This window comes from Ostrea edulis, chromosome 4 (assembly GCF_947568905.1).
Source record: "Ostrea edulis chromosome 4, xbOstEdul1.1, whole genome shotgun sequence".
Lineage (NCBI taxonomy): Eukaryota > Metazoa > Mollusca > Bivalvia > Ostreida > Ostreidae > Ostrea > Ostrea edulis.
Window position 1 is genome coordinate 53,137,426 of NC_079167.1, and position 22,674 is coordinate 53,160,099.

Here is a 22,674-nt window from a genome sequence, read left to right on the forward strand (position 1 = left end):
TTTTTGATATTAAATTTATGAGACAGCAACTCAAGAATACAACGATATAAGGCCTCAACCGTGCGCAGCTTTTTGTGCGCCGTAAATCGAAGGTTTTTATAAGGGGTGGCTCTGTAGCTCTCTGTTATGTCAAAATATTTTTTCAGAGAGCTACAGTTCTGCAGCTATCTACCACTGAGCTACCGCAACCAGTCCGACAAAAAACAATTCAACTGTTGTCTCGTAGTTTAAAAAAGGGGGAGCGAAATAATTCCAGTTTTGCTGTCTAGTTTGGAAAATCTTTCAGTGGAGCAAATTGAGATGATTCTCAATGCTGAACATCAACCTGTTTGCAACCAGAGAGAACAAGAGGTTGCCAGTGTTTCCCTCCCTTTCCAGACCATTTATCACGGGCAGTAGATTCACGCAGTGTGCCTTGAAAAGGGATGGATGTTCGCCTATGCATACCCCACCAGTATTGCTCTATCAAGTGCAGCAGAAGGTTCGGAAGGAGCCGTGTGTGTTGATATTGATTGCACCTCACTTTCCAAGGCAGTCATGGTATCCGATTCTAGTAGATATTCCAAGACAGTTTGCTCTAATGGAAAATATGTTAACTCAAGAGAGGTCAGATAAAACATACCAATCTCAGGTCTCTAAATCTCGTAGCATGGAAATATGAAAAGTATACAGTATATTTTGTAAGGAAATAGACTCTCTAGTAAACTCGGGAGTACACCAAAATAGACTCTCTTGTAAACTCAGGAGTACACCAAGAAAGCAAGGAGAATCTCAACACTGAAAACGCAAAACTCGCTCTTTACAACAGTTGGTGTGATTGACATGCTTTTCCACATTCAGTCTTTGTGAAAGAGTTGGTCAACTTTATCCATCTGCATTAAGATAGGGATTGCAAAGCCAATACTGTTGCTGGTTACAGGGCTGCTGTAGCGACCATACATGAAGGGTAAATATGCGTTTCCACGAGTTTGATCAAGCAAACTGTTGCTGCCGAATTGGAATTTTCCTTCAGTTCTATTGGCTTTATGTGAGCCTAAAGGGGCCTGCAACATCAAGTTTATGCCTGATCCTAGTGGTAATGGCTACAACTGCAAGATCGGTAAGCTGCATGCCCATTTTGTTAACCAGAAGAATTTAAAAGTTGATTCTCCTTTACTTACAGTTTTTGTCCAAGACACAGAGTTGATGAGGCTGTTTACTACAAGATTTTATCGTTTTGCAACAGATAAGCATTTATTACTGTATCTATGCAGATGTTTGGAAGAGTGTATCATGGATACCCGTTTAACTACACTCAGAACAGAATTCCGTTCTTGACTTACCAATCTATAGTGTACGTAAAGGTGCAGCCAAACTTTTTCTTTCTATTTGAATTGCGACACTTACAAGAATTTGGTGATAATATCGTTCCAACAACACCGTGATCGAACACGCAGAGGAAGCTTCTCGTAGATTTCAATGCAATGAAACAGGATTTACTTTTGTTCTTAGTGACCAATCACACTGCAAGAATGGCATAGCCTTAGTGACCAATCACACTGCAAGAATGGCATAGCCTTAGTGACCAATCGCACTGCAAGAATGGCATAGCCTTAGTGACCAATCACCTAACCGAAAGAATGGCATAGCGTGTTCATTCAAATTTACTTTTATTCAAACTACCCGGTCAGTCAGTATCTGCTTGCGAAGTGAAAGGCTGTTATTGGAACAATAGTATATTAGCACGTGACACTAGGCGCCTCACTAGGTTCCAAGGTGCTTCTGTCCATTTGGGCTTCAGATCTTTACCCCTGAGGGATGTGGGTTTTAGAAGGCTGTTTTGCCAGAACATTTGTGTTGGATACCGCTTATTGGGCAAGGAGAAAGAGGGAGGGGGGATAAAAGTGGATGAGTGAAAACTTTATTTTTTCTTGTTTGCTTATCTGTGGACAATATTAAATAAAAATGAGTGTCTATTCCACGAATGGACATGGCAAACACAATCTCTCTCCAAAACATAATATCAACTTAGATTTAAGTAAAAATCAAAGTAAAGCAGCATAACACTAACGCACGTCCAAATCGTCAGTTAATTGTCCGCTACAAAATTGTCTGTTAATTGCCCGGTACGTGTCGAGTAATCGTGCAGTTCTTATGCGTTTTATACGCTTCATACACCGATCGCAGTAGCGGCGGGAACGAATCCCATCAACGGATAGCAACAGGCAGCATCATGTCACAATTCTTTTTATCCGTGCGCCGTCCGTTAAGATGTGACTGCTCTTTTAGGTCTAATGACTGACAACTTAATTTAATTTAAACAATATTTTATTATGTAGAAAACATAAATGGATTGGACAACATGAATTGCCAATATAAGCCCTCTCCATACAAGGTACATAGTCAAGGTAATACATACAGAGAAATGCTTGATTACATGTGTGTATAATAACAATGAAACTGTTCGGTGACAGCAATGCAATATAGGTTAGTGATATGTTGGAGAAAACAAGGAGGCAGCTATGAATGAGAAACAGTTGACAGAGATTGCGAGCCTAACTAGCGGATTGTCAGTCTACAAGCTACATCCGCCACGCGCGCTTCATCATCGTGCAGAAGTAACCATCATCATCAATCGAGGCACTAACACCGGAATAGTAGTTCATGAATTCATCCTTTGTTACCTGGAAAGAAAATGATGAATAGAATCAAGATGGACCTTACGACTAACCTTGAACATTCAAATCCAGTGTAGGATCAGGTGGGTGATGGGTGAGCACTGAGGCACCAGTATTACCGAGTTCATTATTTTCCTTCCGCAAATTGTCGCTTCATATATATATATATATAGAGAGAGAGAGAGAGAGAGAGAGAGAGAAAACCTCTAAACACTTTGTAGAAATATTTCGACTGTGTTACCGGTCTTCTTCAGTCGTGTGAAGACTGAAGAAGACCGGTAACACGGTCGAAATATTTCTACAAAGTGTTTAGAGTTTTTTCTATATTTTACTTCGAAAACAGAGACTTTATATATATATATATGATTGATTGTTTTTATGTCACGTCGAGAATTTTTCATTCATATTGACGTCACCAGCTGTAGGTGAAGTAACACAAATTTAGACCTATGCTTAGCGCTCAGGGTCGTAGCAGTGAGGGTTCTTTATCGTGCTGGCAACGCCTTCCGCGAAACGGGACCTCAGTTTTTAAGGTCATATCCGAAAGATCCGTGATTCTCAGTTCTAAATGCCGAGTGTTTGGCCAAGGAGCAATCACTGCCTATTTTAACGTCTGAGGTTTGATGAGGCAATGGCACGAGCGGGGCTAGGACTCACGACCTCCCGGTCGCAACCCCATGGTTCTGACTCTAGGGCGGGTCCAAAATAGTGATACAGTGTTAAAGAGGAATGCTACACCAGAGAAATTTAATATGGATGAAAAGTGGAGGATACGTGCAACAATATTTTGAAATTGAAAACTTTAAAAATTTACTTTGTTTAGTCAAAAAATGCAGTTTTAGAAGAAAGCAATCGAAAAAAAAAAAAAGTAAAACCCCTGGACTTGAACCCACGACCTACAGTTCAGCAGTCAGCGTGCTAACCTACTGAATTACTCAGCTACAGTTCAGCAGTCAGCGTGCTAACCTGCTGAACTACTCAGCTACAGTTCAGCAGTCAGCGTGCTAACCTGCTGAACTACTCAGCTACAGTTCAGCAGTCAGCGTGCTAACCTGCTGAACTACTCAGCTACAGTTCAGCAGTCAGCGTGCTAACCTGCTGAACTACTCAGCTACAGTTCAGCAGTCAGCGTGCTAACCTGCTGAACTACTCAGCTACGAATTATTTTTTATAATGAACAGTGACATATTGCTGATATTTTTATTTCCATCCAGGTTTTAAAAGAAATTCAACCATTATGACGATGTAAGGTACCTCCTTAATTAATATAACATATACTATGTAAATTATTTCATCAGTATGGGCACTTTCGGAGGCATTTGTGTTTTAAGAACAAATCTTGTTTTATATACTGCTGCTGAATATTAGAATTTAGCTTAGATATGCAGAACAGGAAAATTACTAACGATTTACACTTAACTAATGCTCATTCATCTATATTAAAAGAAATAGATTAAACAGTACACAAAGTTAAAATTTTAACTTTGTGTACTATCTATTTTATTTCTTTTAATATCTTATACCGGACACTGATTAAAAAAAAAACCAATTTGGATATATATATATATATATATATATATATATATATATATATATATATATATATATAAAGCACTAAATAATATATATATGTCGGGGTGGGGAGAGGGAGATCACAGCAACTTTACCACTCCGTCAGGATTTCCGGGTGTATCGAAAGAATCCAGAAAGCGTCGAAAACACTGGTCCTCTGTCCATTCGCCACTTTGGAATTTCGGATGTTGGCTTGCATCGTATAATCTTCGGATGTCCTCGACCGTTATCTGACCGTCCCTTGTTGCATCCAACTTCTTGAACGCTTTCACCACATACTCCTGACGGGTTTTGTTAATTGGACCCTAAAATATTTTGAACACATTTCAAATATGATATTGTAGGGTGGATGTATTGGTTTCAATATCAAGCCCATTGATGAATTATCAATAAATTTATCAATAAATGAATCGTGTTTAAAAAAACATATACACAAGTGGCGCACTTGTGTACATATTTTTTAAAACACGATTTAAACAAAAATTAAAATAAAACCAAAAGCATGCACATGTATGTACAATATCTATTATAGGATAATTTCCTGATCAAGTTGAATATTGTAGATACACATCTTTTACTTTAGTTCAGGGATTCGCGACACGACGAATCATCCCCCCTATAGTACATGGGATACAATCTGTACCTGACAATATTTGTCGTATCATCGTGACATTTGCAGTTCGAATTGGAATATTAAGAGTAGAACTTGTGTGTTGTAAGAACGTTACGGACATTTTTCACTCCGTTTTACCCTTGATATCCTTAACAACTGAAACTGGCGGTTAATATCTCATAACTTTCAACTTTCGAGATAGGTTAATCGCTGCATATAAATACACGAAGACAAAGTATGTACCGCGAGTTTATTATTAAAATGCAATTAAAATAATTAAATTGCAAATATAAGAAATGTTTATCAGTTTTTTTTATTTTCTTGTTGTTGTAAATATAAGAGATACATATTTATTTACAGGTATTGGAGATGATATACCCCGTTCCTCTTCACATCGGCATACACGTCATGGAGCAAATAAACTTTCAAAAACTGAAAGATATTAGTGTACTTGTATAATTAAATATGTTCAAATCAATGAATTGATGCAGGACTGCAGTAGTTTAAACTACATTGAGCAAGAATTCGTCCATCGTTCCCAAAATAAAAATTGTGTACAATCCTTATTATTGCTTGCAATTATTTTTTTTCCAGGGGGTGTGACTTGCTCATACATACCAGTCTGTCTAAAGCCAGCCCCTACTAATTCTACTAATTAGTAGGGGCTGGTATTTGTCAGACTGCCGTGCACACATGTTGTAAACACCACGGAAATAATACTTTTTCAGACATAGGTCTTATGTATACTTGGTACAAACACGACAGATCCAAAGCGATCTTCGGGTCAGAAGGTCGTAGATAAAGGTCACAGTAGGTAAACATATTTCAACTTCAAACTTGCTGCGGAAATAGTTGGTGGGAAGAAGCATGCGATTTCTTTACGATAGGTCAAGGTCAAAATACTCTAATACTGCCTTACTAATAATAAAGTTACTTAGAGTAGTACTCAATGAATGGTGTCTTGTTGTCAGCTTCCTATGTATCTGTTACAAATGTGTTGCGCAGTGGTTTCCATGCCACATTTACTTGAAACAGAGAAGATGGTATTTATAGTGATCAGTATACCCTAATAGCCACCAAGAACTCGTCATAACTCAGTTTCCCGCTTCCATCTTTGTCCAGCTCCTGGAAGATCTCTGCTATTGTCTGGTCGTCCAGTTCTCGAAGCCCAAAGTCATAAAGACCGTCTCGGAATTCACGAAAATCCAACGTTTTGCTTCCATCGTCATCCATGATACGAAAACTTCTAAGAATCAAATGATGATAAACATTAAAAAAAAAAAAAAAAAAAAGGGGGGTAAAACAAAAGTTTCCTTTCAAGATCACTATATGAACATGAACATATTTTTATTTTCCAATCAAGGGCCCTCTTGAAAGAGGCAGCATGAAAATATATACAAAATGATTGATTGATTGGTGTTTTCCGCCACCCTTAACAATTTTTCAGTTATTTGGTGGCGCCCAGTTTTTATTGGTGGAAGAGAGAACCCAGATACAATGTACCTGCATGGGAAGAGACCATCGACCTTCCGAAAGTAAACTGGGAAACTTTCTCACTTATACTGTACATATACATATACAAGTAAGGAAAGAAGTGATTACATAACACAGTTACATGCAAATACAGTGTCACATATTGTTCAAAAGAAATTTTCCAGTTATAATTAGAATAGATGGCTATTCAAAACATAATCTGTAGAATTTTTGTTCATCATTAAGTTTAGTAAAATTCTTAACTAGTTTTTTCTATAGCACCACAAAAAGATTTTCTTTCATCAACAAACTTTTCACATTTAATCAAACATATGTTAATTTAGCTCACCCATATTTTACTTCAAGAATGCACCAGTATATTTGCTACATGTAATGGGTCTCTCTCTCTCTCTCTCTCTCTCTCTCTCTCATGGGTACAAATGTAATTACTACTAGCACTAGTAAATTATGATACTCTCTTCATGTAAAATAGCTTTCATGAAGTCAATGCGACAACTTGTACCTTTGAGCCACAAGGCTGCAGTTAATTCTCTGACGTCTAAATCATTATTGTAACAGACACTCATCCACCCCCCCCCCCCCCCCCCCCGGGTGGGGGGGGGGGGGGGGGCTGCCAATATCAGGCAAACTCTGCTGCCGTGTACTTTAACCGTATTACCCGTCCTTCGAAAATATGTTCGTCTTCGCTTCCTGGGAGAAATTGAATTAAACTTTTACTCGCGTATCGGTTCAAATTGGTATTTAAAGTGTAAAAAGTAGATTAAAACTGTGAAACCAAGCACAGGAGTTCGAAATTCATGCCCCCCCCCCTTCCCGGGTTTAACACATATCATGTTCACTCACGCACATAGCTGACGGATATAAAAGACCTCAAACGAGCTTATACCTGCCCAAACCTTTGATTCCGTTAGCACCACGCATTAGACAGGCGTATCGAAGCTTCTGGATGGGGGACGTAGAAACTCTAAAACCATCCTCTGCCTTCTGTTTAAGATATGCCTCTTCTTCTGCTGTACACGCCATTTTGTTTTGTCCCGCGAAAAATCTCGATTGTTTGTAAACAAATCCATTTACCTGTATTGATGAATAAACAAATTCAATGCGCGTAAACTTTTTTCGTTATTGGCATACCGTAATAATGTTTTGAAATTTATGTAGATATATATCTGTTTAGATAATTCAATTAGTATTTTAAAAACACAGTTGGCCTACTGATTAAAAACACAATTTGTAAGTTTTAGTTTAGTTATCTGATTAAATTTTCAAATCCATTTCTTGTAGTTAGAGTTATCTCGCCTCACTCTTTACCCTACTCTCTCTCTTAATCTAATATTCAGCTAATATGGTTTCTGTCAGAGATATACCCTGAAAATTAAGTTAGTTTAATCTTGTATATGTAATATGGAGAAGGGGGATTCAGCAGAAAAAGAAATTCAGCTCTGAAGTTTGCATGGAAACAAATATTTCGTGTATTTCTTCTGGTAAAACATTTATCCCTTTAAACACTACGGAAAACATATTCGTTCTTTGTATACGTAAGTGCTGAGATTTGGAAATTATGATTATACATAAGTAGGGATATTTGTCAGTTTTTTAAATATTGACCAGCTAATCGAGGCTCGGATATTGCCGTCCACTGGGTGTACCTTTGAATCCCTGAACGCAGGTGTCTCCACACAATCGCTTTATCTATTGTTCCTATTAATACTGCTCGTGTATTTCCCACCTGAAGGTAAGAAACTTGTCGCTTGGCCCGACTGTCTGGCGCCTCGATCGTACTTAAGTCAGCCCAAACACTCCAAACTGTCCTGTACACATGTCTTAACTTTTTTCTCTTGTAAATGAATATTTTCATTTCCTTTTTCTCTAATCCAACACTCATTGCTGTGGCATTTGCAATTTAAAGGGGAAAAAAATCAAAATAGCATGCCAAGTACTTCAGAGTTCTCTTCTTAACCAGATGTGTATTTCATTATGAAATGAATGGTTGTTCTTAATTTAAGATTTGGGGCATTTGAATGAATTGTGCTATGATTCAGTATTTCGATAATGTTTTAGGAAGAGCACACCGAGGCACTGAGTACTTAAATGGGAAAAATCTTCTGATTTTCTCTAACATTCGATTTACTAATTTTATTTATGGAAAAGGGGGAAATATCATCTATTAATGATTTATAATGTATCTTTTATCTATTCAATAGAGATGTGTAACTCTAATAATATATTGCTTACGCTAGGAAACTAAGTAAATATCTATGAGTGTTTTGATACATGCTTTAGAAGTAGAGTACCAACCCCACAATTATTGTTCATAGTAACATGTTACTTACGTGCCTGTAGATTTCAGTGAATCAATACAGCACCATAAGTGTAATTGTAATCATCTTTTGTTAGTCTTATAAGTCTGATTAGACGTTTCTTCTCCAGTAATGTAGAAAAAGACACAAGTCTTTATGTAATTGTAAGTTAACATGTTTGATGAAATCAAATAAATATAGGCCTATAGATAATAGGAAGAAAAAAACACACCTCAACTAGCGGTTTTTACTAATGCCAAATGTAAACTTATTGAAATTAGCCTATATAAGTGTGTATCATTCCAAGAAACATCAAATTTTCATGCTACCGAGAAATGATTTTTCTCTCTCTGAATTTTGACAATTTAACTATTTGAGACATTTATTTAGATCTTGTCTGAAAAAGGGGGGTGTCTAATAATTCGGTACCTATTAAATCATTCTCCTTTTTTACTATCATTATACTACCGTACTTACATCTGCTAGATATCTTTGTAAGAACTGACCGTTTAATTTCAGCTTTGTTGTAATTATCATGCCCGTTCGATTTGTTATAATGCTATCAGATTTGTGCATGTCTTTCGCAATAAAGAATTGAAATCTATGGGACATGGGAAGTGTTATTGGGTGTAGTCTCCCCCACCCAATTACAATTAATCAATGGCGAAAATTATGTGTAAAACTTTATTCATTATCAACCATTAACTATTTCGATGGCCGGTGTCGGAGTTGAAAACATGAAACATAACGAGTGCAACACTGTTGAGATACAACATAACATATCCTGATTTTTCTCATTATAATTATTACCCACGGAGTGTAAATCTATGTTTTGCTGAATTCTGTGCAGTATGTATTAGTGCGATACTCCCCCCTCCCCCCCCCCCCCCCCCTAATCCTAGTGTATGCAACAGGGGCAATGTACATTTACCATTCGAAGTTAATTCAAGGAAACGGATTAATTAATGTAAGTTGCTACAACTTGTCTCCGAATCCTGTGTGCATATTACTTATTGTGTATATATATATATATATATATATATATATATATATATGTATATATATATGTTGACTTATTCAAATGAAACAAAGTTTAAATTAATCCCAGTGTATTGAGAGAGAAAAATAAAACGCTGTCAAAAACTATCAATTTGTAATAATAAATAAAAATTCTAATCAATCTAAATTTTAGGACCTGTAACTATGTGTAAGGACTTGGGCAGTCAGTTTTCTTCTCCAGACGTGGTATTACTCGGGTTATATACGGTAGAAGATCTTAGGCCTTGAAGCGTCTAGAGAGCATAGGAATTCCTGTCTGTCATAGCACGTGGTTATATACATAGCTTTACACACAGGTGCCCGCTAGACAGACTGGCGTCGCGCTTTTACATAGGGAAATATGTGTAAACACCGGGTTATCGCCTCGGTGTATACTATACACACAAAGATTCAAATGAACAACATTTAAACAACTGATTAATATGCCTAATGTTTTTTATCACCTGCTAGTTTTTTTTTCTTGTAATTTTCCTCTTCAAATGCGTATCAATTATAGATATTTAGCATACATCTGTGGAAACTATTTGTAATATATTGCCGGTAATTATTTTGCATTTTATGACGTGAAAATAAAATAGAAAAACATGTTTTTTAATATGGCACTAAAACAAATAAACTTTCATGAGGGAGAAAGACGTCGTTGATAAGTATGATAATTAATGGGTTCTTAATTAGGGAAGTAAACAATTTTGCATTCATTAAAAAAATACTTACACCTAAAGCAATTTAGAACAAATGATGATTTCCAACATCGAAAATATATTTAGGGATATGAATACCACTTCATTAGACATATGCAGATCTAAAAAAAAAATTGTAATATTTATTGTTGTTTCCCAACCGAAAGCAATGAAACATTATAATACACGTCAAGAATTAATGTATTGGTCTATAAAAACGTTCACAATAACGTTCATTGTGATGTAGCACACAATATCATGCATGTTATATCTGTCTGTTGTTACCAACAGCCCACTACATAGGATAAGTCCGCTATTAATAAGCTGTATTGCATGTTTTTATATCATTTTGACACCTTCTTAAATAAATTATTTATTCACTGAACAAACAAATTTCTTAATAAAATTTGATGTTAATGATATTTTATGGTAATGAAGTTTGCATGGGGTAAATTCTTAAAATAAACTATAATATGATGTAAAGATTTTCCATATCAATCTATATTTTATCAATAAACATCTGGAAAACTTTTTTCTTTAAAGTTTATTTTTTTCTCTGCTGAACAAAAATTGATAGAAGAAAAATATTTTGCCTTCAGCAAAGTTTTCTCAAATACCGATAATTCCAGTTTTTTCCCTCTATTCAATCAGTGCAGACGTGTCTTATTTTGGTTTCGACTTTAAACTATTTATAACTGGTGTGAATATTTGGCTGTATAATTCGTTTGTCGCCAGCTTGGCTGGGGCACACCTGAGGCCGTCTAGCACAGCGCCAGTACATCTGCATGCGGACTACGCTATCTATACTGTTGGCGGAGTTCAAATCACACCTGTGCTCAGAAAATTTATACGTATACACTTAGTAAGAGAACGCCTGGGCGAGAATTATATCAAGCTAGCGATAATCGATGAACATGATTAATATTTGTTTAAAAAATCCCACTTCGAGGTTTTCTTATTGAAATGGGTGAATTAATTAAAATGTGTGGGTACCATCGTGTTTTAATAAAGTGTTGTATAATTCTCGTTTGAACTTATATGCTTTGTGAAAAGATCTGCCGTGGATTCTGATCATTATTCAACGGGAAAATGAAGGAGAACGTTTCGTCAGGGAACTAAGGATCATCAGCAAAACGAACAACTTATTCATGAAACTGACTTTTCTTCGTAATTGCTCTGTTTAAATGGGAAAAAAAAAATCTGTCATATAATTCAATAGTAAAGGCGTCAATAAGGAAATAACATCCGTGTCACTCCCGAGTAAAAAAAAAAAAAAAAAAAAAAGACAAAACAAGAAGCACCTGGATATCAACGGAATGTAATCTGTCTTATCTGTTAAATTTAATTTTCTGACGGAACATAATTATTTTTTTTTTCTTTTTTGACATTTACTTATTAATCCATAATTGCTGTTTCCACGACTGTGACTGCATAATACACTTTCAAAAACTGACATTCGAGAAAGGAGATCACCTTATTATGATTCTACGGTTTTAAACATATAGCCAAGGTTGTATTTAGCTGAGGTTTGATAAGAAAATGAAGAAATGAATCCAAAATCTTGGATTAAATTGGAAATGCTACAAGTTTTCGATCAATGGAAGGCACTTAGATAGAGTCGATTTTTATTGCATATATACATTATACATTTACATGAATATCACACATTCATTATCATCATTATGTTTATGATCATTATAAAACATTCGAAAAGGCAGAATCGTAGAGGTGAAATTTTAATAAGTTTTGCAGGCATTCTTCTGATTTATCTGAGAAAAGTATTCTATACTGGTTCAATCTGAAATATTTTGTGTTGTTATTGTAACCACTGTCACAGAAAATCAGTGTAAACACCAAGTCCTGTAATTAGTCGTATTAAAGAATAACCCAATCATCATTTCTATTCAAAACGAAAATATTCATTTTTTTCCCTCTCAAGTTTTGTAATGCATCAAAAGGGATATTAGAATGTCATATGTACTACCTTTCTTTCACATCAACATTTCTCATAAACTATGACAATGTGATACGGATACCTGGTAAAATCTTCAGATAGCGATTAAAAACCTTAATTGCATAATCATTGAAAAACCAGATAATCTTTCCTATATTGACGACTCTCAGTATCTTGTGTTTTCATGTTGTTGTTTTTGTTTTTGGTTGGTTTTTTTCTCCTCCATGGTTTATATGTACAATCAGGATAGGTACAGCTACGGACTGTTTACATGTGATAACGCCTTTTATATCATTGTTTTTTGATGTTTTATTTATTTTCTATGTATTATGTGTATAACATTCTGTTGTAAGGTATATATGCATTGTAAAGCACCCTTGAGCGTACATAGTGTATGGAAAGGGTGCTATATCAATATGGTATTATTTCTATTTATTCTTTAAATGTAGTTTCCTTCAAAAATCGAAGTTTGATGTAAATTCTTATCGCTGAAAATTCAAAATGTGGTTTCCTTTGCATGTTCGATCAGGTCACGTGATAGTTTATGGAATATTCCTTAGAACTGTCTGTATATGTTGTATTTAGTTTATGGAATATTCCTAGAACTGTCTGTATGTGTTGTATTTAGTTTATGGAATATTCCTAGAACTGTCTGTATATGTTGTATTTGCCAGTTGATTTTTGCATCTGTTATATATTCCTTCTAATACCTGTATCTGTTGTATATTCCCTCTAATACCTGTATATGTTATATATTCCCTCTAATACCTGTATCTGTTGTATATTAGTATTCACTGTATTTCCCTTCTGATATTTGTATTTGGGCTATTACCATTTGTTGATTATTGTAGTATTTTCCTCCAAATATCTGTATCTGTTGGGTTATTTTCCTAATGGTAAAAGTATCTGGGTGTTTTTCTTGATATTTGTATCTGCTGGGGTTTTGTTTTTTTATATTTATATTAGTTGTTTATTTTTTCTGTTGTTTTAACTTACAGATAAATATATGTGTTGATATCGATCCGTGTATTTGTTGTTTGCTTTTTCTAATGAAATCTGTATTAGTCGATTTGTCCTATAGTGATATTTATATCTGTTATTTGGTTGTTGTGTATTTATTTTTCTAGTGATATTTGTATCTGTTGTTTTTTCTTCTAGTGATATATATGTATCTGGGTTTTTTTCTAGTGATATTCATATCTGTTGTTGTTTTTTCTTCTTATAATATTTGTATCTGTCGTTTTTTCTAGTGATATTTGTATCTGTTGGTTTTTCTTCTAGTGATATATATGTATCGGGGGGGGGGGGGGGGGGGGTGTTCTAGTGAAATTTGTATCTCTTGTTGTTATTTTTCTTCTATTATTTGTATCTGTCGTTTTTTCTAGTGATATTTGTATCTGTTGTTCTTTTTTTCTAGTGATATCTGTGTCTGTTGTGTGGTTGTTGTTTTTTTTTCTAATGATATTTGTATATGTCGTGATTTTTTTCTTCTTAGTGATATTTGTATCTGTCGTTTTTTCTAGTGATATATATATATATATATATATCTGGGGGGGTTTTCTAGTGAAATTTGTATCTGGTTTTTTTTCTAGTGATATTCATATCTGTTGTTGGTTTTTATACGCCCGTCTTAAGACGGGACGTATTATGGTATGGCGTTCATGTCCGTCCGTCTGTCCGTCCGTCTGTTAGCTTTTTCGTGTCCGACCCGTAACTTAAATACTACAAGGCCTAGAATCTTCAAACTTTGTCTGTAGATACATCTTGGGTAGAAGGTGTGTCGCACATTAAAACCAGGTCACTGTGACTTTTCATTAAGAAGATATGGCCATATATGACAAAAACTTGTCCGGCTCATAACTTGAAAACTATTAGACCTAGAATCACCAAAATTGGTCAACTAATGCATCTTAGGTAGAAGGTGTGTCGCATCCTACTTTAAGGTCACTGTGACATTTAATTAAGGTGATATAAAAAAAAATGTTTTAATGGGTACAATCTATACTGTTAACAATATGTGACGGGCGTATCATGTGCCGTGGCGGTGCACTTTATTTTTCTTATGATATTTGTATCTGTCGTTTTTTCTAGTGATATTTGTATCTGTTGTTGTTTTTTTCTAGTGATATCTGTGTCTGTTGTGTGGTGGTTGTTTTTTTCTAATGATATTTGTATATGTCGTGATTTTTTTCTTCTTAGTGATATTTGTGTCTGTCGTTTTTTGTTTTTCGTAATGAAATTTGTTTCTGCGTACACTGTACTTGGATCCGTTAATGCAACAGGTAAAGTAAAACATGATTATTCAAGTTCTAAAAAGTTGTTCAACAATTCTTAAAATATTTAACTATTTATAATGAAAACCAAAACATTTCAATGAAAACTATGAATAGATTTAGAACATGCATGTAACTAAATAGTTATGAATGAACTCAGCTACCAGGGGGCCGAAGTACAAAGTTGTACACCAGGTGTTTACTGTCACCATAAAAGTGACAGATCATCATTTTCATTTAGAAACCCGTGATCGACAGTCGATGTTAGCAAACATTACCCATCGTATGGTCATTTCATTACGCGGATTAATAGATGCTGCCATTATGTCTTGTAAGATTACAAGTAGTTTGACGTGAAATGGACAATAAAGGAGTTCCCTAAACATACACCCTAAAGTTGTTACTATAAAGGAATATTTCTCTCTCTCTCTCTCTCTCTCTCTCTCTCTCTCTCTCTCTCTCTCTCTCTCCATACATACACAACACTATACACTCTCAATTCTAAAATTCATTTTTGTAAAATTTACTAGAAAACATATTAATTAGCAAGACCAAAGGAATAAAGATGTAATTTGTCTACCTTTGTAGACTTACTGATAGCATTGTTGTACATCTTTAACCATGTTATGTAAAACCTGAAGAAGGGACAGGTCATTACGAAACGAAAATCTGAATCTCATTGTTCGTGTCGTTGGTCATTTTGGTGCTTTATATGACTTTGTATTTGATCGTGTGTCTACTTTGTGGATCCAACACATTAATAAATGTATCGGGTGTAGTTACTCTCTCTCTCTCTCTCTCTCTCTGTGTGTGTGTGTGTGTGTGTGTGTGTGTGTGTGTGTGTGTGTGTGTGTGTGCGCGCACGTGTTCTGTCACTAAATCATGTATATATGTATCACTGAAATCTATCCTGTTATAGCTATGTTATACTCTTTTGTCTGTTTAAACTCCGTATGGAGAATAACCAGACTGTCTGGCGCATCCTTACCACTGCTCGGTGTGTGACACGGTCACTGGACCCAGTCTATCTCGCTCATATCTCACGATGACTCCAAATACGCTGGGAAAATTTATGTATTAAAAAAATTGCATAAAATTTCTATAATGTGAGTTTAAAATTTGAGTAGATGTTACTTTGAACATCTGCTGAACACTCGCAGAAAATAAATCTTTTCACTCATGATGATTTTTAACATCCATAGAAATTATCGATAATTAGTGTCACACTCAAAGGAGGTCGTGACTTGATTTCAACACTGACGTGACGGTTGCATAACCATCACGAACATTCGTTGCTAATTACTTCTTGTAACCAGTTATTATGAGTGAATCAGTCATTCATGTGTTGGTTGAACAGGTGTCGCACTAAAGGTAATGAGCTACTTCATTTCGAAAGAATGAATTAATAAACTTATGACGTTACGACGTTTTGTTTTTAAAAAATGATTTTTATGTCCTGCCGCCCAACCCATACCCCTGCAATAACCACTAATTAGCGTCCAGCCGTCCAAACAGTGCTAGAGAAGTAACGTCTAGCGGGGAATTACGCTCTATTGTCTCTCTCGCTGGGCACCTGTGCGGAATCAAGGTGACATAATCGTATTGGATTCTTAACAAAAAGGGCTTTGAGAACGGTCAAGTGCTTGGGGTACCCAGGTGCGAACACAATGCAGACGTGTCAATACCTACTGGCCTGCGGATCACCGTGAGAACTGGCCAGGAAGACCTATTACTGCCCATACAACAAGATGATGTCAAAGCAAATAACACTTCTTGTAAGTTGGTGCTAAAAGACCCGTACAAAAAAGCAGACCAGGCTTACCTAAAGGAAAAATAAACCAAAGATTAGATCGGTACCACTTGCATCGTGATTGAGATTAACATTTGTTCGTTTGGATTATATCTACTAACCTTGCGCAACCGATGTAAAGATGATATAAACATATGTCAGTTTATTTTTCGCTTTAATTTTTCTGACCGAGTCTTCTTGAAGTTGTTTCAACAATTCACTTATTAAATATTTAGTTTTTCGAATAGCACTCTTCAAATAAAACAGAAAAAAACCAACCCACAAAGCTCAAAGTCATAATGAATGCTAACTTTACAACTTTTACTACGATGAACTCACTGGCCCACTACAAGGTAAGTCACGTGATAAAATTCTTGATCCTGGTTGGCTGTTTACCTGATTTACACGAGACCGGAACACATTCCTGTTCATTGAAATGTCGTCAGATCTCCTTTTGATAATGCCTTATTGTACTTAAGCCCCACCCCCTGCTGAAATTTTATACAAATGACACGCGCCGATATCATACGGACACACTTCTGGCACGCGACTCAAATGGAATTATTCTGAAAAATCGTCTTTACCTGGCAGAAACAAAAAACAGTATCGTTACCATGGATTTTATACAGTAATTTCTATTTTATTCTCCACCGCTGTTCGAAACATGTGTGGGGTTTTCTGTTATGACAAAGGATGGCATTGGATTTATTTCCTTAAAATTTAAAACCGGGAAGTTTTACTTTCATTGAAAAAAAATCTCGAGTGAAAAAGGATTCTTAGAACTGATATGATTTGTCACTGTGGTATTTTGGACACTGGATATCCTGAATTTTCTCATACACAAATTAACAATTTTGAAATAAAATATTTTTTCAGACAAAACAAATGCGTTTCATCTCAATCTTTTGTACTCATTTTACAAGGAACATATTGAATCAAGACCGGATAAAAAGCCTCTCTTTGTCTATATAATGGACGAGCACACCTGTTCGGCTGAATCCTCGTTGTCATGTTCGGTGGGAAGAACTTTCCTTGTATTAAAGTATACCTGTTTTTACAAGTAATTTACGATAAACTTAAATACCCCTCCTAGACGGTGTATTTATTTTTGTTAATCTTTTTCAGAGGTCTGGCGCCAGTTATATCGTATCTAAATACTCTGTAGTACATGATTATATGCAAATACGCAGGTGTGCGAGTGTGAAGTATCATGGGGCCGAAGGTGACGAATTTTAATGCAATTTATCAGTTACTCCAGGGCGGCAGCTTTGAAGTTGTGTGTGATTGGCACGTCAAAAACGTTAGCGACCGCCTGGATGGCGCCTAGTATAGCAGAGAGTATGAAAGAAGAATGAGTGACGTCACACTGTCGGCGCCTCGATGGCGAAATTATTTTTATTGAAAAGTAGCTTGTATTTTTCGCGTTAAAACTTTGAAAATGGAATATTTAGAGATGACATTTTTATACATTTTATCAATATGAAAAAAGAAACAAAAATTGTTATGTATCAATGGAAATTATCTAATATTTCAAGCTTTACATATTTCTGTAGGCGTGGCTTTGCTTGTGAGTGATTGGTTGATTCCAGTACAATGACCTCTTTGAGTCGAATTCAGCCTATGGCAAATTGGAGTAGGCGGAGCTTACGATATCTACTCAGTTATTACAAGCGAATATTTATACATGAAGCATTCATCGTTGTCACATTTGCAAGCTAAGCAAGCAAAGAGTTTCCACCGAACCAGTCGATCAATATTATAACGAACACTAGCAGAAAAAACATGAAAGCTATTGCTCAACCCTGTGTAAGACCAGTGGATATTGGAATGAAGAAGGATTCCATGAAAGTGATGAGGAACAAGGTGGATGATTGTGCCGCGGAGATGCAGGCGTGTTTCTCCAAACTGAAGGAATTAGTACCCTCTGTCCCCCAGGACAGAAGGTTGTCCAAGACCCAATTGTTGCAGCATGTGATTGATTATATCTTGGACTTGGAGACAGCTCTCGACTTCAACCCAGCGGTGTTGACTGGACCTTTACCGAGTGTAAACAGAGCCCCTCTCTCGGAGAAACCCGAACCGAACACAATTCAGACCATCACTCAGGTACAAACAGTTTCTTTTAGTAATGTTAATGATATCGATTTGTCGTTTATGTCTCGTGTTTAACATAATTCATGATAATTTTTGCTGCCTTTTGTTTTTAAGGAAACAACTCTTAATTTTTTTTAATTTTATTTATGTAGATGGTTGCCTCAATGGATGAGGATGAGTCTTGCGATTCCAAGTAAAAGATTCCCCAGTCCCTTTGCGGATGTGAACATATCGGTGAGTACATATTAAATCTGGACATATTCATTATTCAATGAGGTTAAATGAGATATGGTGGGAAGATAGTTAAAATTCTCGAACAGTTGTGTCTCAGACACACTGGCGCCACCAGAAGTAAAAGCTCGAGTGTCGAGTCTACCGTATCAACAGGTGCAGTCGGGAGTATTAGCTTAAAGATTTCATAATATATCGGATAAAGCCCACCTGTTCCTTATAAAATAAAATGATAATTACTGACGTCATGAAGAATTTATAATGAAATTTTAACATTTTTCTGTTTGATTTTATTAACAGCTTGGGAACCCAAATTTTCCTTGCGATTCTCCACATTGATCGGAGCTTTTGAAAAGCACGAAGCCTCCAACTATCAAGCGCTGGTCAACATCAACCACGAAGAATATGTAAGCCACCCGGAGAACTGTGTCACGAAAAAGGAGGGGGGAAAAACTGGCGGATACGGGTATAGAACCGGGCACAACAGGCGTGGCTATGTACTGTAGTGACAGTGATCGGACCACTCTCGATACTGGACGCTCCTTATCAGTGTTGAAAAGTACTTTGGTGTAATTTTACGTTCCGTTTTATTTTGTCACTACTCTTCTGTATAATTCGTGGCGTTTGGACATTACTGGCCAGCCATCAGAGAGGTCCTGTACATAAGTGGACAGAAGATGAACTCGAAGACGACGAACAAGAACATTTTTCTTGTGTTAAACAAAACTTTTTTTGTTATAAATCTCTATATGGACGAACAAAATGATGCCACCGACTCTGTATTATTTTAAATTTTATATACGTGTATATTTTTCCTTGTTGTATTTTTGAAATTTTATTAGAATATTTCATATTAAAATCGTTTTTCTAAAAAAAGCAACCCACAAACATGTTACGTCTTATTATATAGCGACATGAAGCAATGGGCGATATTAACCAATTATAGTTGTTTTGATCCCCTAGCGGGCATTAGTAATAGCCCCAGCGGGGGTGATGTGTCTTGAGCATGTATATCTTTTCCGGTATCTTGCTATCATATGACGATGTAACCCTGGGTTCCACCGAGCATCTGTTTGACAGGATTGACGTATTTCTTTTTTTTTTACCTGGGGCGCCCACCTTTAACGACAATCAGCACCTGGTAGTGAGATGAGGACAGATAGAGTTGTTCCTCGGTGGTAAAAAGGGAGAATTGACACAATCAGATGAACTAGGTGATTTCTGAAGGCTTTACAGCATTTATTGACGAAGTATAATACACATCTTACATGAACTAAACACAAGTTGGAGAAATCTTGTGTAGGCAATCTAAAGCTTAAAACAACTGCATGAGATAGTACCATGCACATCAGTTTATCAATTATCTATATCATCATAAAGTGTGACTCGAGCTTAATTTCTGTACCAAATGTTCTTTAACAAGAACTAATATATCATTCATTTTTCCGACAGAAGCTGAATATGCTAGATGACAAAGAAAATAGTGCATGGATGTTGATATCAATTAATAGAAACATACAGACACGGCGCCACGTGTGTTTATTTATTTGGTTATGGCCTACGCTATTCCCAGGTGGCAAACTCTGTTAGCCTTCAAGAAGAAGTCGTCCATTCTCTGTTGTTGACCCCCACCTGAGAAAACATCCAATATGTGTACAATGTTCAAGGCAAAAATAAACATCATCTTAATCAAATGTACATTTCACATATAAACAAACAATGGTCACGGTTAAAGGCAAATGGAAAATCTACAGTGTATTGTTTTCTTTTCACATACGCTTTGTTTTGTATCAATTTCGGGTAAGGAAATCAAAGGAAAGTTCACCGACCCAGGGGACTCATGTTAGACGTGCCTTTTATCAACTGCATGGTGTGGCAAGAATCCCACGAAAATGCACGTGTCCAGTGCCAATGTGATGCCATCTTATCACTAAACCCCGACCCCGTCACAGCTGCAGGAAAAATTACGCGGCCCTGACCATCTGCGTGTGTGGAAAATAATTTTTACGACAACATCGCGCTCCATGAGAAAAACTTATAATTGGCATCTAATTAGCAGCCGTGCCCCGCAATTTCGAACAGCCGCTTGACTACAGGTGAGGCTGACCAATCCGACGTGGCACCTTGACGCACATGTCTCGCAGGTGAAGCAGATCTGTGTGACTAGGCGACGCATTGCATATCGACTAAAACCCCACAGATGACCACTTGTGTTCTAGTTTTCCCATGCATACTAGTCCTAAGTAAACCATGTGTCATACATATTTTGCCACCATTTTCTAATCTCTTTTGGCACTTGGTATTCGGGCATTTGACATATTGATCACATCTGCTTCGCCATATGGATACGAGATTGGTTCCATGAAAACATTTTATACACAGAGCTGTGTCTTTTATGTTATAATTCTTTTGCAATACCTCTGACCAGATAAAGGGTATATGTCTTTGAAGTAATGAACAGACGCTTTGCTATTTTTATCGACGTCTGCTTGATGTAAGATTCCCTTTTCCATCAGACAAACGCACGTTTGTTTTGGAGTTGGTGTATCTCTAATTCGGCATAAATCAATCATCTTGGACAACACAAGTCAAAGGGGCATCAGATGGGCTAACTTGCAATCAGTCCCAATTCGTGTCTTTCTTCTTATTGATTTTATGGTATTTGTTTTACTTGTTTTGCAGAAAAATGCAAGTTCTGTGCAAGTCTTTTCTCCTTGACGAATCTGATATTTTGGATAATAATGGTATTTAGCCGCTCAAAAATAAAATCATCACGAATGATTTGAAACTAACGGAATTAATGCTCTTTTTTTTTCTGAAAAAATGTGATAAAATTAAATACACATAAAACCTTGTGGCATCTTGATAAATAATATAGAGTACGTAATTTTTGAAAGTGAAATGACACCCATCACAAAGAAATCCGTAATGGCTGCAACTTATTTGACATAAGCAATCTGGCAAGATCACTCAATATAGCATTAGCACGCTGTTCACCTGCAATAGTGATCCTGTAGCCAGCACCTTTGTTCAGCATCAATCTTCTAACAAACCCCTGGGTCCTCAAGTTTGTTTGACAACCACGAGGGCATAATATAAAATTGAAACACCTGCAAAACTTTTATCAAACGAATGTCGACTAATTATGCTTTCGCCTTGCTTGATATGACAGCTATGATGATAAAGAATTGTGTAACCATATCGGTATATTGATGTTTATATTACTTATGAGCAGATAACAAACGAACCAAAAAAGAAAATGTTGGAGGTTCTCCGAGATCATATTAACATTTTACTAACAGCATTGTGTTACATAATTAAGGTCAATTCACGAAAGACTACAAATTCCAGCTAGAAAATTGTGTTACTAGGTATGTCAAAAGTCATGTTTTATAGTGACGGCAAGACACTTGTGTGATTTTAGCCTAAAGATCAGGTATGAAATACCCCCCCCCCCCTCCTTCTGAGCGCCATGTCTTCGATATCAGAGTGATGTAATTTTTAGCAGGTGGACAGGAAATGCCGTGGATCTCCATGTAAAGGAAACATGCGTTTTTAACCATAAAAATTGACATGGAATTCTAAGCAAGAGAAAATATGCAAAGAATTCTGTTTCAAAATTCATTTGATAATATACAAGACAATGACTTCTTTAATAACATCACACGATGGACAATCAGGTCGTTCAAGGTCAGAAAATCGTTCTGAAACATATAAACTAGGAATATCGACTTCATTTTAAAAATCTATAGGATGGATGTTCTGCCATTAAATTTTAGACCAGTCTTTCTGTTGATTGAACACAGCGAACACGTGAATTTCACACGTACATGTATAAACATATATACATAGGACACTAATATATTCAGATACAAACTTTCATGATCGTGAAGTCTGATACTATGCTTTCTGTGGGCTTCTCTGAGCCACCATTAGCACGATGTAGGATATCTTGGCTGGT

General features: G+C 36.2%; 2 protein-coding genes across 2 annotated transcripts; one reads left to right on the forward strand and one right to left on the reverse strand.

Moving 5' to 3' along the window:
• Nucleotides 1–2,289: 2,289 nt before the first annotated feature.
• On the reverse strand, nt 2,290–8,108 carry LOC125671370 (calcyphosin-like protein). The gene is made up of 5 exons (XM_048907024.2): nt 7,983–8,108; nt 7,223–7,410; nt 5,908–6,088; nt 4,325–4,534; nt 2,290–2,663 (listed from the first exon to the last, which is right to left on the reverse strand). Exons 2-5 carry the CDS (start codon nt 7,357–7,359, stop codon nt 2,562–2,564), a joined length of 630 nt encoding a protein of 209 aa, XP_048762981.1. The 5' UTR covers nt 7,360–7,410; nt 7,983–8,108; the 3' UTR covers nt 2,290–2,561.
• A 9,838-nt stretch (nt 8,109–17,946) lies between these two features.
• On the forward strand, nt 17,947–19,604 carry LOC125669782 (DNA-binding protein inhibitor ID-2-like). Its single transcript, XM_048904541.2, has 3 exons — nt 17,947–18,494; nt 18,635–18,716; nt 19,014–19,604. Exons 1-2 carry the CDS (start codon nt 18,171–18,173, stop codon nt 18,677–18,679), a joined length of 369 nt encoding a protein of 122 aa, XP_048760498.1. The 5' UTR covers nt 17,947–18,170; the 3' UTR covers nt 18,680–18,716; nt 19,014–19,604.
• The last annotated feature ends 3,070 nt before the right edge of the window (nt 19,605–22,674 follow it).

Coding starts and splice junctions, on each gene's coding strand:
- LOC125671370 (XM_048907024.2), bottom strand. CDS start 7,359: ATGGCGTGTACAGCAGAAGAAGAGGCATATCTTAAACAGAAGGCAGAG. Junction 6,089..7,222: donor GGAATCAAAGGTTTGGGCAG/GTATAAGCTCGT, acceptor TTTGATTCTTAG/AAGTTTTCGTATCATGGATG. Junction 2,664..4,324: donor CCGGAAATCCTGACGGAGTG/GTAAAGTTGCTG, acceptor TTTTCTTTCCAG/GTAACAAAGGATGAATTCAT.
- LOC125669782 (XM_048904541.2), top strand. CDS start 18,171: ATGAAAGCTATTGCTCAACCCTGTGTAAGACCAGTGGATATTGGAATG. Junction 18,495..18,634: donor CAATTCAGACCATCACTCAG/GTACAAACAGTT, acceptor TTATTTATGTAG/ATGGTTGCCTCAATGGATGA.